This window comes from Chenopodium album, chromosome 9 (assembly GCF_948465745.1).
Source record: "Chenopodium album chromosome 9, dcCheAlbu1.1, whole genome shotgun sequence".
Lineage (NCBI taxonomy): Eukaryota > Viridiplantae > Streptophyta > Magnoliopsida > Caryophyllales > Amaranthaceae > Chenopodium > Chenopodium album.
In genome coordinates this window covers 31,738,128-31,753,067 of record NC_137842.1, presented here as the reverse complement: position 1 = coordinate 31,753,067, position 14,940 = coordinate 31,738,128, and the positions used below count along the sequence as shown (strand labels likewise).

Below are 14,940 nucleotides of genomic sequence, written 5' to 3'. Positions count from 1 at the left end.
ACCGGAGCGAAGACCGGGGAAATAAATTTCTAGACCCAGACCTATTAATTCGGTCCGGTCCGGGGTCGGTCCAAGGTGGTCCGGTCCATTTTATCGGTCCGGGCGGATTTGTGAACAACCCTACTCACCCCACCCTTGTGTTGTGGCTCTCTAAACCCAATAAAAAAAGACACGAGACATAATCAAGAGTACTAACTACAACATGACAACTATGTAAAGCTTAAGTTTGGATGACATGTAGCACACAGTTGCAGTGAGAATCACAGCTCTAAAATAGACATTTCAAGCGACAATCAAACTTGTGCCAACTTAGCCATTAGCCCATTACCCCAAATAAATAAATAAATAAATACACTTACAAGTTACAATCAGCAACAAAGTACAACAAAGGACAAGATTCACAATATGGTGCAGGTACGCCGCATAAAAAATGGTGTACCGTGTAGTTTTACATATAAACTACATACATAGAATTGACTGATGCAACTGAAATTTCAATACATCACTCGGTAGTACAAAATTATTGACGGAGAGATCTCGCTTGATCCACACAAGGCACAGCGAGATAGCTGCAATTCTTCTGGAATCAAAAGCACATTTTTTTTCTTTTCAACGGTAAGTACTGATATGAATAACATAGTACATTTTACGATGAGAAATAGAATTCAGGAACTAATGGCACACAATTTACACAGTAGGAAAAGAATATGAATGATCAGGACAAACAGTTTCATGCAAAACCATTATATCTCAAGGTCATCCAACGAAAGTTCGCTTGAAAGCAGCTTCAATTTCTGCACAAAAAAACAAAAGTGCTAAGTTGAATTGACAAATAGACAAGGTGATGCACCACGAGAAACAAAGAAGTGCTAAGTTGAACTGACAAATAGACAAGCTGATACACCACGAGAAATAAAGAAGTGCTAACCCATCAAGTACCAGATTTGAGAAATAAAAATAACAATTAAAAATGAAGCCATGAGTTCTTACTGTGATAAATTGTGGAGGATCATCAACACTAGAGGAGCCCAAAATGACTTCCCTGTTCAACTTTGTCGTAAGCTTGTGGCAAGCTCGCAGCTGTAAGAACCATAGATTTTCAGCTACAAATCAAAACCACTAAAAGAATTGCAATAGCATAAATGCACCAAACTTCACTTACCTCCGATCTAGTAGCACCACCCACAATAAATACAAAGATACGCCTGCCCATCTTCTTAAAATCACCAGAAGCGTGTCTGAGAATGGAATCACTAAACACAAAAAGAAAAACAAAATAAATTATAAATTTCAAAAGAACACAACACTCGAGAGTACGAGGAAAATATGAATTGAGCCACCCTAATTTCGGATAATAGGTAATTGGAAGAGAGTTAATATATACACTAATTTTGGATAGAGTAATATGGAGGGAAAGGGAGAGAAGAGATAGTGAGGGATTCATCTTTCCCAGGTTTAATCTGAATCAGGAAGGTATAAAAGATATCCATTTTCTTTCCCTATTATTAAATCAAATGAATCAAACACTTCCATTGTTGGAAACATTTTAAAGGTAAATGAAAGCTCACTCTTCCCTACCCTCACCTCCCTTTTTTCTCTCTCTTCTTCCCTCCCTCCATTTCCTCCTACAATAGCTATCCAAACATGACAAAAGTAGACAGGGAACGGAAATGTATATGAACATATAAGGAAATAACGAACAACTGCATTTAATAGTCTGACCTCTAGCAGAGACTAGAATTGCCAGACAACCATTAGAGGATTTGACTTGTTCAATAAAATAATAATACTCCATTGCCCAAAAGCATGAAAAAATATTAAAAAAGTGGTCAACTACAGTAACCTACTATTCAATAGAAAATACCAAGTGTTACCTCGAATAACCATCATCAGAATTACGAGGTCGAGAAGCCCATGTTGGGGTACGTCTTGACCTCATGGAGTGTGCAACTGGGGTCTCAGTATATTGTATCGCAGCAGGATGTGTAGCACCATGAAATGTAGGACTTGGGTCATTCATACATGGGTACTCATTCTTAGGAAGCTCACCTTTACTGAGTTTTTCAACAAGTTCCTGGAAAGATTTATTGGGTCAATCTCCCTTACTGTACTTAGAATATATACACATTTTATAGATAAAATAAGTAAATTGCCACAATGATACAAACATTCAATAACTAAAACCACCATGACATGTCATCTAAGGTAACAATGTACCTTGAATACGATGACAAGTGCCCCCACAAACTCAAAGAAACCCAAAAATCAAAATAAAAAAAATAAATAATAATAATAATAAATAATAATAAAGAAAAAAAAAAAACACAAGGTAAAACAGAACAAGCTACAGGAAAAATTGCCCAGAATATTCCCACCTTTGGTCCGTCCGCTAAAAATAATCCCACCTTTGGATTATTTTTAAATAATCCCACCTTTACCCCCCCCCCATCTTTTTTTAAGGTCCCATTTTACCAGGAACCGGTTAAGTAGGTAATTTTTATTTTTTTTAAGTGTTTTTTTTTTTTTGAAAGAATTTTTTTAAGTTTAATTAACACATGTAGCTACTTGATTGGTCAAAAATTAAAAAAAAAAAACAAAAACAAAAAAAACAAAAACAAAAACAAAAAAAAAAAAACAAAAAGTAGTAATAAAAAACCACCACCACCTAAGCCACCACCATCCCCACCACCACCCACACCCAAACCCTACAACCACCATCCCCCCTAGACCCGAAACCACCGCCACGAAGATCGCGCTGACCGGAATCCCACCCACCCAACCAACCTAAACCCGTCAACCCAACCATTCGAAAACCCACCAAACTAAATCTGTAAATCCCAGAAAACGGGTTGAATCAAGCAGAGGAGTTCGACGTAGGGTAATCGGGGGACGGGGGAGGTTGGCTGGGCAGAATCGGGGGATGGGGGAGGTCGGCGAAAAAAAATTAGGGGACGGGGGATGAGGGAGGTTAGTGACGGCGTCACGCCGGAATCGGGGCGGGGGAGGTCGCTGAGACCAGATTCGTGGATCAAGGAGTTCGGCGAGCTGAGGCCGGATTCGTGGGCCAAGGAGTTAAGCGTGGCCGGATTCATGGATCAAGGGCTTCGGTGTGGCCGGAATCCTGAGATAATGGAGGTCAGCCCGGGATTGGTGGTAGAGGAGGTAGGCGTGGCTGGTAGGTGGTTTGGCTGGTGGTTAAAATTAATTAATTGATTTTTTTTAATTACCTTTTTTTTAAATTTTATTATTGGACCAATTAGGTGCTAACATGTGTCAATCAACTTGCTATAACAAGTTAACCGACCGGTAGGGACCATTAAAAAAGATGAGGGGGTAAAGATGGGATTATTTAAAAATAATCCAAAGGTGAGATTATTTTTAGCGGACGGCCTAAAGGTAGGGTTATTCCGGGCAATTTTTCCCAAGCTAAAATGAATAAATCAGAACACAAATCCTTTCTCCTGGTTTCAAACAAGATCGTAAGCAATCTTCAATGTTCAAAGCATCTTAACGATTTCATAAACAAATCACCAAAGTCGTGAATTAACGAAGCAGACTTTCTTCTACAAGGCACATGACACATTATGCATACCTCAACCATTGGATAAAATCGAGATAATTGCCACGCTGTTTCTTCTCCAACACGTTCCTTTCTGACTCCATGTTTTTTCTGATTACAAAAAAAAAAATTATGTGAGGGGGAGAAGATGCAGTCAGAACAAGACATAGTAAGAACAAAGAAATCTTTAAGAAAATGGCACACCTTATTATCAAATTTTAACGCAAAAGCTCCTATAGAGCTTTTCTTTGTTTCAGGATGTGTGCCAAGCAGTTTCATGTTATTAACTGCATTTGTATCATCTGATAATAACCCTGCTAGCTGAATAAATCAAGAACCAAATAATATAGTTAACTAAAACTGAAAGTAAAAATCTAATTTTAAAATGTAGAAGACTTGAAACAGTGAAAACATTTTTGCACCAATATGATAAAAACTTAACCTACTTCCCCTTATTTTTTTCCCCTCTTTTCTCACTTGTCAGGCAAGTAGCACACATAAACCCCTCTATCCAGCAAAAATAAAAGGCAAAATTGTGACAAATTGACAAAGGATCCTCTCGTGACAAATAAGAGATGAAACAGCCGTAGTGATTTATAAATATAACACATCTGCAAGTGCTTTGCAAGTCATATAAACTTATACCCACCCTTCACCTACCCCTAAACAGACAAAAAGGAAGAGAAAACTTTATGCTAAATTGCTAATCAGTATCACACAACGTGTAACTTTCATTGAAACAACTTTCAGAAAGAAAATTTAGCATACATTCAATTGTGGAGAAAATATAGAGGCAATGATGTAAAAAATCCTCCCAAAAAAGTTCACTCTCATTTTTCGTAATTAATAATAGGATTAAGTACCCAGAAGCTTTCCAGAACACTCACCCTCTACTTTACATAGAAATCCAAAACAGTCTACCATGACCATCAAACCACTGGGGGTGAAAAATGTCACACAGGAAATGGCATGGCTAGGGAGAGGAGGTGAACCGTGAACGTGCTTGGACAGCAGCGACAGTGGAGGGTGTGTGACTATAGGAAAAGGGGGATTTTAAAATATTGTCCAGAAATTTGATTGCTTTTGAATATTTTCACTCTTTAAGAGAACACTTGGAAATTGAAAACAGGAAACTAAAGAATATGGAAGACAAATTTTTGACTAAACGCACCCTTAAAAAGTTTCCAGCTCCAACACAAACACTTAACTGCATAATTCTGAACCCTTTTATCACCCTCAATTGGACTAGACTGTGACAGGAAGAAGAGGGAACTCAAACTTATTCTAGGGCTTTTTATAGCTATAAATATTTACATTCTTTAAAAGCACTTGGAAACTCGTAACAGGAAAACAAAAGAAAATGAATATATAAATTTAACAGAACACACCCAGTATATTTTTTTTCAGCAGTAATACAAACACTTACCTGCATCAACTGTGAACCTTTGTCACCCTCAAATTTCTCAGGGTAAATAGCCGCATAAACCATCAATAATCGCAACTTATTTTCACGGCTCAAATCCTGTCAAAGGGGCTTCTACATTGTCAGAAAAGTATTATAAACTTCAAATTAGAGAAAAAGTAGCATAATTCAGACCACAAAGTCCCTACCGTATGCGTGCTTAAAAATTTGATAACTTCTTTAGTTCCAGCATCACCAAAGACAAGATCCTGTTCCAGTTTTCCAACCTCCCTAAGTTTTTGCTCTCTTATGATACGGTTTATTTTTCCAGCAATCTGTAGGACCAAATTGAGTTATCATAAGCACCATGGAAAAAAAAAAAAAAAAAAACATTACAATTATCTCCATTCTCTATCTAACAGCATATAGTTGGGCGAAAAAAAAAAAAAAATTAAAAAAAAAAAAAAAAAAGAAAAGAAAAAGAAAAAGAAGAGAGGATGAGGATGGACCACTTGAACCATGGGATTATGTTAATGGGAGAGAGACCATTGGACCAATGGCAAGAATGTCATATTAGGTGTCAAAATCGAAATTGACATGAAAGATGAAACTTGCAAAGGAGATAAATGTTGCGACAGAAAAAGAACAAAGGAAATATAATGGATAATTTTAACATTTTTACGATTTGACAATGTACATTAACTTCAGTTTTGCATTAATTTCCATACCATAGCAGTACTCAGATAGTGTAATGGTCTAAACTAAGATACATTGTCAGAGCTCTGATTATGCGACCACTAACTAGTTTTCTGAATTTAGAGAGGAATATTTAAAAAAATGCAAAAGATTTCTACTACCATAGATCTGGTTCTATAAACAAGAATAAAGTTTGCATCGCCATGCTAAAAGAGCCTATCAAAGAGTAACTAGATCTTATAATAGCCCCATCTGCAATGTCACCTCCAACCTATCCTTGATGAATAAAAACTTTCGCTAACATTTAGGGGCTAAGGCTTTGTTGTTGTTGTAGATTAAAGCATGTAACACTACCTCTGGTTGGGAATCAAACAAATACAATAAAACCATGAGCACAAGGCAGCGAAGAACCCAATACTTGCACCACCACTTCGAAGAAGGAAGGGAAGAGGGGCGCATGTACAAAAGGAGGGAGACAAACAGAAGTCACCAGAGGGGACAACGGACAGCAGGGCAGACTCGGCAGAGGACAAAATTACTTAATGATACACAAAGGGAGGTGACACAACCCACAAGAATATTGCAAGTCTGATATAATAGAGACAAAAGCTAATTGATGCTAGGGTATTCTTGTATTGTAGTTGCTCGAGTATATAGATATAGAGATTGTAACTCAGTAGTAAGCTATTATGAGAGTTTGTAAGAATTACTTTTAGGAGATGAGATTAGTAGCCTTCAGCTACTAGGCAAGAGATTGATAGCCTCAAGCTATCCGTTTGAATTTTGGTTATTATTAGTCAAACACCTCTAGCTTTCACCTTTAATCTTGTTGTTTGTTCTTCAACTTACAGATCAGAATACTAGTCTATTACATTAGTATTCCAAAAGGCAAAGAAATTTCATTTGGGAAATCAGCAGAAATAGACCGTGAAAAAAAACTATACAATGAGCATACTCCAATCACGCATATGAACCTCTAAATAATAGGCTAAGAAGCCAATGAAACATCCCATGAGAAAGCTTAAGGCAAATAATCTAATTCATATTTTCCCTGAAACAAAATTTCCATCAATGCTTTGCAACAAACGTGCTTTTTTATTTTATACTAGGTGTAAGTCGCACGAGTTCTGAGACTTCATCAATAAGGAATGAAACAAACGAAATGAACATTTTCAAGGCCATTCTCATGAAACGGACACCAACTCCATCAATAGGGAATAAACAAACAAAATGAACATGTTCAAGGCAATTGTTCATGAAACGGATACCAGCTCCAGAACAACAATTATAAAGGCGGTCATAAAAGCAGCCACAAAAAGCTTGGTGCTTGACCATCTGAAAACTAACCTCAACATGCAGAGAAAGCTTGTCAATTTGTTCACTATATTGGGGCAAAGCTTGAACCATCCTTTGCAACTCACGTGTTGACAATTCACCACTTTCTCTGAAAAATGATTCAAGCTCAAGGGTAAGATACACATTGAAAAAAAAAGTCATAGTAAAGGACTAAAAGCAGCTCAACGATTACTTATATACCAAAATGCAGCTATGCCCAACCCCAAAGTAGTTTAAAATAGATGTAAGCTTATATGTTCATAATATGAGCCAACAAATATAACAATGTTCAAGGTCAAATCAATATCTATTTTTCACCCCTCACTTCCCTATTATTATGGTGAACTTCAAAGCCTAGCGGTATTCAAAGAGATACAAAAAAAATAGTCAATGGCACAACTATGAAATTTCAATTAGAAAGCCTTAAAAATAAACAACAAAGATTCAAAAAACATATATATATTTTTTACTACACAAGCTCAAAATTGTGCTTTTTGAATCCACTTTCACTTGAAACTTTTTTTGGATCATAGAAAATGGAGAGAAAGGAAGGGAAGGGAAAGGGAGGGTAACAAGTTTTCCTTGTTTGGAGAAGGTAGGGAAAAGAAGGGGAGGGAAAGGGAAGAATCTATTTAAACACCATCTCCCCAAAATTGAAGAGAATTAAAGGGAAAATGAACTCTACCCTCCCCTTTCCTATCTTTCCCATCCCCTTCCTTTCCTTTCGATCTTGCTATCCAAACAAAGTGTGTCAAAATACCAAAAAGTTGCACCTAATTTCCAAAATTTGGAGATCAGAATCAAATTATAGATCATAAACCATCCGACTAAACTACAATCACAAACAGCACAGTCCTACGTATCGACATGAATCATCTTTCACCCATCCCTCAAAGAAAGCATGTTTCCACTATAAGAGACTTTCCACTTGAAAGCTATCATAAATATCTCACAAAATAACAGTTGAGGAAGGCAGTTGTTCTTTTGACTCACTGGCATAAGATCAACAGCTAACCTTGAACTATGATGGATTTGCGCGGCTTTGTTCTTTGATACAAAGTTGGTCATTTTCTCGTGTAGTCGTTCGCTAGCCTGACACGACAGATTAAGATCAAAATATATTCACACATCTTAATCGAACAATAAATTAAGGATAGAACGCACATCAGCTATATGTAGATGTCGAAGCTCACACCAGATAGGATCATGCTCCTCCAAAAGGACCTCCTTTTTCTCTGGAGGCCCTCCAGTTTTGCTTGAAACCTGAACAGTTTACTCTTTAGATATATATATATATATATATATATGTATAAATATGAAAACAATAAAATAGAAGAAAAAATGCAGAATTAAAAAGCAGGGGACTATGAACATTTGATACCTACAACACACCTCATAAACATACTTATTCCCTTCCAAAAACAGAAGGTCATGGCACATAGCATCATAAGTCCACTCATGTATGACAGGAGCAATCTGAAAAATAGAGTGGCAAATATACTCAACAGGTAAAGAGTAACAATTATTGGATCTAGCATAAAATCAAGCAACAAACTTGTATACCTGATCAACAGATCGATCTAAAACAAGCAGCTCACAAGTTTCTGTCTGGGGAAAGTTAGCAATGCTTGTCTTATATTTTGTCAGATGATTCCAGATTCCAGCAGCTAGCTTTGTAGGAACTAAATCACGATAGGTGGTCATTGCGTTGGTATCAAGAGATTTAGCAGCACGGTAACGAACAAAAGGAAGCTCCTAAAGGCAACACAACGTGAGCTAAAAACCTTTTAACATATCCTAAATCATTGGTAGAACGATATATATACCCTCATAGAAGCAAACGCTGTAGCAGCTCGAGCAGCCATTATACTTAAACATGCATCAGCTTTACGGTGATTCTCGTCATTTCCAAAGAGCTCCTCCATAGCCATTCCATTATCAGTGACAAAACCCTAGACAATTTACAAACTATAATTAGGCTTTATTAAATAAACGAGACAAAAATAGGGGACAACATCCGTAAATAGAACAGTCAAAACAAATAAGAGCTAGTGTGTTCGAAAACAACTGTATAGGAATTTTGAACCTATGTTGCAATAAGCTACCTATCAGACACATAGCCGCAAGAATACAAATAAATTCTTTGCTCTTCGGGATAACTGTAACTTAGCCTTAACAAACCTCTTACATGGGGACATAATATTAAGTTCAACTAAAATAACTATGAGTTCAAATAATAATCAGTAAAAATTTGGCTTTCTCTTCTTCACCTTATTCAAATAATATTCAATTAAATAATAAGTAGAGCCAGTAAAAATAAGTTCATTTTAGTAACCTTTAAGAACATATATAAAATTAAAAGAGGATACACCAAATACAAACTTTTTGTCTCTCCTCCAAACTCTCTGTTCTCTCTCCTCCTCCAAAACAAAGCTACTGCCGGAAACCTAGGGTCTCGTTGGAGTTCTGGCATCACGACTGGTTCTCTGACAAGCATCCCCATAATTTTCCTTTATTTTGTGGGTAAATCTTCCCTGATTCAGATTCTCGTCCCTTGTCGTAGTCGAGCTACCCACCTCTTTAAGTCTCTTGCGGTTCCATCGGCGGTGAAGAGGAAGCAGAGCCAAGTCAACCTTACACCAATGATCTCCACCTTCATTAAGGTTCAACCTCGTTTCGCCGGCAAGTACCTTCTTTTGTTTGGTCAATTAGAGAAGGTTCTTTGGCTTGTTAACCTCGTTGGAAGTGTTCGGTGTTGTTAATTTCTTTAGTTCAAGGTTTGTGGACTTGTGTTCCCTTATTTTGTTCATTTTATGGAAGCATATTATTTGCTCTTTATGGCATTAAATATCTAGCTACCAGTGTTGTTCTTTGTTTTTCTGTTCTTATTTCAAGTACAATAGATGTGTTTGAGGAATTAGGGGGGGGGGGGGGGGGGGGGGGGGGGGGGATTTGTGTTTTGCTCCTTTTGAAAAGGAGGATTTCTCTTCTCATAGGTTAGAGATAATAGTTAGGGAATTGGGGAATCCTTTTGGTATTCTGAAATTTATTAGGAGTTTAAAAGATGAGGGTAACTTATTGTACAAGCAAAGTAATATGATTTTAGCCATTGCAAAATACTCTTGCACTCAAGATCTTGTCCTTTGTTCTGGTTTGTAATGATGATGATAAATCAGTTTTTTCAAGCCTTGTTGTGTCTCTTAATCTGATCTTGGGGGCATGTTATGTCAAAGAGAGGAACTTTGACAAGATTAGTCAATTGTGCTAGGTGGTGTTTTGTTACGATAACTCAAATGTGAAATCTTACTTTAGAAGAGCGATAGAAGCTTTAGAGCTAAACAAACTTGAATTAGCTTTCATGGATCTTTCGCAAGCAATTAGGTTTGATCCCAACAACAAAGAGTTTCAACAAAAACTCAAGAAGGTGACCTCTAGATTAGGTGGTCTCAAAATTTTGTTGATGATGCACTTGTGGTTACAACAGAGGATGAGAGGTTTAGATACTTTGTTCAATTTGTGAAGGAAGGAAAATAATTATAATAAAAAAAATAATAATAAAAAAAGGAAAGGGAGGAAGGAAAGAAGGAGATTATCATGAAAATGGGTATGTACGTAGATGTATTGGTGTAAAAGATGAATCCAAAGTGGAAAAGAATCTTTGGATTTGAAAGGTAAGGTCAACTCCTTCGATCAAGATGAAAGGCCCAACGTTATTGATAACATTTCTGTTTTGAAGTCAACTACAGGAAAAGAAAAAAAAATCTTAAAGGGTCAAGTTATCGATTTTCAAACCGAAAACAAATTGAATCCTATTTGCATCTCACCCCGACAATGTATGGGGCGGTTTCCAAGGGATGAACACGAAGAATTTTATCAACATTCGAGTACTCGATCATCCAAAGAAGAAGGATAGCGCTGAAACTCAAGAAGTTTCTACACCGATAGAGATAAGTCACCCCTATTTTGAAGGGCATCATTGGTGTGAAAAAATTCTCCAATCTTGATGCAAGATCCGACTATAGGTATAGTCTCTCATGCGTCATCATGCAGTCGAAATCTACTACGAACCCCAAAACGTACTCCTCTTAGACGTCGAAGATATATGCCTCCTCCCACTGCTCCAGAGTCCGAAGGAAAATTGTTTGTCAACGAAAACTCCCTCAGGTATTACTAACTCCTTATTTTGCTAGATGAGTGGCTCTAAAAGAAGAGCATCCTGTTCCTCCGAAAGCATTTGGTTCCCCTATAAAAAAAAAAAAAAAAAAAAAAAAAAAAAAAAAAAAAAAAATTCGTATGGTCCTACCCTTAATGTTTTAGTGTAACTTGTTTTATAATTAATATAATGCTTTTTCCAATGTAAAAAAAAATAAAAAAAAACATATATAAAAAAGAATCGGTAAAAAACTAACAATCAAAGTTATCATAAACAAGATTCAACTATGAATCAAAAACGGTTTTCAAAATTGAATCGTAAAATCAATCGAACATGCATAATCAAGACGCCATACTCAAATTTCATTGAATGCGTTTATATTATATTATAGTTGTGAAGCCAATAATTGACAAATTATATGTATACAAATAACTTTATAGGCATATTTTAAACTTGTAAGGTTTTCGCTAGGTAAGAGAAATATGAAAAAATTGGGTAGAAAAGTAAATCGAATCATAAGGCCATACATTAATTGTAAAATCATAATTTTCTAAGATTTAAATCGCAAATTCTATAACCATGCTTACAATAATCTAAGATAAGTAAAAAATATTTTAAGTTGAGTACATATAATTCAAGTTCAATACAATAAAAAAAAATTAAAAAAATCAAATTAAATTAAATTAAATCAAATTCAGTACAAACAATTTTACTTCAATAAAAAAAATAATATAAATTCAACAAAATCAAGGTTGAGAGAACATGTGCTTAGTCACTACAATTCCAACAGATTTTATAGAAGATAGATAAAAGTATTTATCACATTTATCACAAATTATTAGCAAGAAGAAAGATACTACGGAGTACTATATTAAAAACCATATGCTAAGCTACAGATAAGTGAACAAGAAGTCAAACAATCTTATAAGATGGCCAAAATGGCCCAAAAAAAGTGTAAGATGGAAGGATAGAAAGAGACCAAATTTAATCAAAATGATTAATGTAGGTATCGGTAACAAATATAGCAGAAACAAAAACAAGTAAATAAGGATTCAACATTATTCACCTGTCTATCAAAAGAAAAATACTCCAGATTCATCTGCAATTGATAACAAAAAAGCAATTATACATCTTTTAGGTAACTCAAGAACCAATAAAATCAATACAATACCCAAAAACAAAAAGACAACCTCACTCAATGCACCTATTCGAGGCAAAACTGTAGCATCCTTCTTGATAAGACCAACCAATTCTCTAGTAATAGGTGAACTAAAGAAAACAAAAGCTCTAGTCCCAAAAAAAGAGGGAACAAAAAAGTAAATTAGATGGATAAAAATAAAGGAACCTAAATCACATTTTTTATATTCAAGGTTCACAATAAAACAAAGAACAAAAGAAGTGTTTATAAAGATGACATTTATAAAAGAATTGGAACTTACTTCTTGTATAAAGGCTTTTTCCCAGCCATATCAGACAAAAACATGATAACACTGAAAATTATCAGAAAAATAAAAGGGAAAAGTTAAGAATGTACATGCCACTCTATTATATAAAGTGTTAACACACAATATAATGAAAGAGCTTATAGCATCAGGGAGAAAAGGGGGCAAAGAATGATAAGAAAAAATGCAAATTAACACCCAAGGGTTTTCTCTTTTTATTTTTTATTATTTTTTTTTTTTTTTTTGTTGGTGAGATAAAACACAGTTGCGACTCATTTTTCAAAAATGTCACTGACATAAACTTATTTCATGTGTGCCACTATGTTTAACTAGTTTCAAAAGCACCATTATTTTTCTAATACTACATATTACTGTCTTTGCTTATCATTCCCTTCAAATTATTTTAGTAAGAGGCCTTTTTATGGGAAATGTTCTTTCTTACAATAAACATTAATCATATTTGAATTACATATACTATGTGTTTCAATTTTAAATCCCTGAGTCCACAACTTAATATGAACACCTATTAATGCTATCCCCATCTTCAGTTACAATGTTTTTTGATCCATACCCAAGCTTAACATAATTATCTGAATGCAGCCAACAGAAGTTCGGGCAAGCCAAATTGATTCAGTCCATTGTATTCCGAAAAACAAAATATATTGTTCTTAAACTCCATTAACAAGAGAGAATTCTACAGAAACATAAATCAGTTCCAAACTGTGAAGAGAAAGCACTTAATGTTATCCAAATAATCATATCGCAAAACAGCTTGTCTCAAGCATTCATCTAGATTTGTGACCTCTTTCTTAAAAGCAAGAAACACAATATACGGCTTCGAAAAAATGGGGCCAAGAATAAGACAGAAAAACGAAAACACACATCATGTGATGGTCCTGACTAAGCATCACCGCTAAAAAGTAAGGTGTTCGAGACCTTATGCACAAACTAACCACCAAGACTGCACTGGTTATTGAAGCCAAAAACAGCATCATTGACATACACTTCTCCCCTAAATTCTAATACTTTAGCTCATCCTGCATGGACTCTTAGCCTTTTTCTTTGTGGTTCTCTTTGTACCCAAGCCCACAGGAACAACGTTTTCTTATATTAGTTCAGTGTCCAGCTCTAGCTTTAGAGTACTATGATTTATAATGTCAAATATGACATTTAAACTAATAGTCAAAAGTCATCACCTCATGGAATAGGGACAAAGAAGTATGAGAATATTCAAATTTTCAGTTACACTGATGGCATGGCAAACATAAACTAAGGTTTTTTGCTCACTAACAGCCACTGCAATAAGAAACTGGCCATGAACATGTATAGAAAACAACAAAAAGATGTAATAGACTAGCCAAGGGGTAGGGGTACTATTGGTCTGACAATATTAGTTCGTTAGAGTTAACTTGGAGCCTGTATATAGTGCCTGACAATATTGGTCAGGGGGATTGCCATAATTAAGAGCCTGGAGGAAGTCAGAAAATGCCTGTATATAGTGCCACTGAAGTTCATGAACAGTGAAGATCACTGCAGTAATAAGCTAGCCATAAACATATATAGAAATCAACAAAAGTAGAAAGATGTAATAGACTGCCATTGTAGCCAAGGGAGAGGGGTACCTATTGGTGTGGGCAATATCAGTTGGTTATAAGTAGTTTGGAGGAAAAGTCAGTGAGTTTGTCAGAGGTGAGACTGAGAGAGGGAAGTAAGCTGGAATATGCATATAAAGAGAGAAATAGAGCCGTTAAAAGGAAAACAAGCATTGTTCCCCAGTTCTCATTTTCCTCATTTCTATATTCTGACTTTCCAGTCTATTACAGAAGAATAGGACATACATAATTCAAAAATTAGCAACATGACAGACAACAGTAATGAAAGAGCAGAAACATTACTTCTCCTTAGATGGCTGGATAAAATATATAGCATCCATTGTGGGTAATGGCTGCCTTCTTTTATATATGTCTTCCACCACTGTTTCAGCAAATAAAATAAATAATTAAATAATATGATAACAACAACAACAATAACAACAAAGCCTTAGTGCCAAAATGATTTGAGGTAGGCTAACATGAATCGTCATAAGGAACCCTGCGATATAAAGAAAGGTACATAACAAGATAGTCAAATGAAAGAGTTCGAAAAAAAAAAAAGGTGAGAAAAGTGAGAAAAGAAAGAGCATCCAAAAAAAATTTAGGGGGTTTTAAAAGAGAACCAAGAAAAAAAATTTAAAAACTTTTGAAGGAATGGTTTAAACGTTGGAGTAAAAAAACGATAAAGGTTTGAGAAAACTTTAGCAAAGGAAATCAATATTGTTCATAAAACACTAATGGGAGAAAAATAATAATGGTAA

The 14,940-nt window shown here is 35.5% G+C and overlaps 1 protein-coding gene across 1 annotated transcript; it reads right to left on the bottom strand.

Annotated features, from left to right (window-relative positions):
- Positions 1–248: 248 nt before the first annotated feature.
- LOC145558504 (SNARE-interacting protein KEULE-like) lies at positions 249–14,558 on the bottom strand. The gene is made up of 18 exons (XM_081619774.1): positions 14,483–14,558; positions 12,585–12,635; positions 12,336–12,432; positions 12,212–12,244; positions 8,819–8,944; positions 8,556–8,747; positions 8,385–8,468; positions 8,157–8,255; positions 8,008–8,084; positions 7,005–7,101; positions 5,171–5,296; positions 4,986–5,081; positions 3,764–3,880; positions 3,593–3,670; positions 1,875–2,074; positions 1,163–1,253; positions 991–1,080; positions 249–794 (listed from the first exon to the last, which is right to left on the bottom strand). The coding sequence occupies exons 1-18, from the start codon at positions 14,518–14,520 to the stop codon at positions 744–746; spliced, it is 1,743 nt and encodes a 580-aa protein (XP_081475900.1). The 5' UTR covers positions 14,521–14,558; the 3' UTR covers positions 249–743.
- Positions 14,559–14,940: the final 382 nt, after the last annotated feature.

Excerpts from the sequence above, each read along its gene's own strand:
- LOC145558504 (XM_081619774.1), bottom strand. The coding sequence starts at position 14,520 with ATGGATGCTATATATTTTATCCAGCCATCTAAGGAGAA. Across the intron at positions 12,245-12,335 it reads GAATAGGTGCATTGAGTGAG|ATGAATCTGGAGTATTTTTC; the intron begins GTTGTCTTTTTG and ends TATCAATTGCAG. Across the intron at positions 3,671-3,763 it reads CGTTAAAATTTGATAATAAG|AAAAAACATGGAGTCAGAAA; the intron begins GTGTGCCATTTT and ends TTTTGTAATCAG.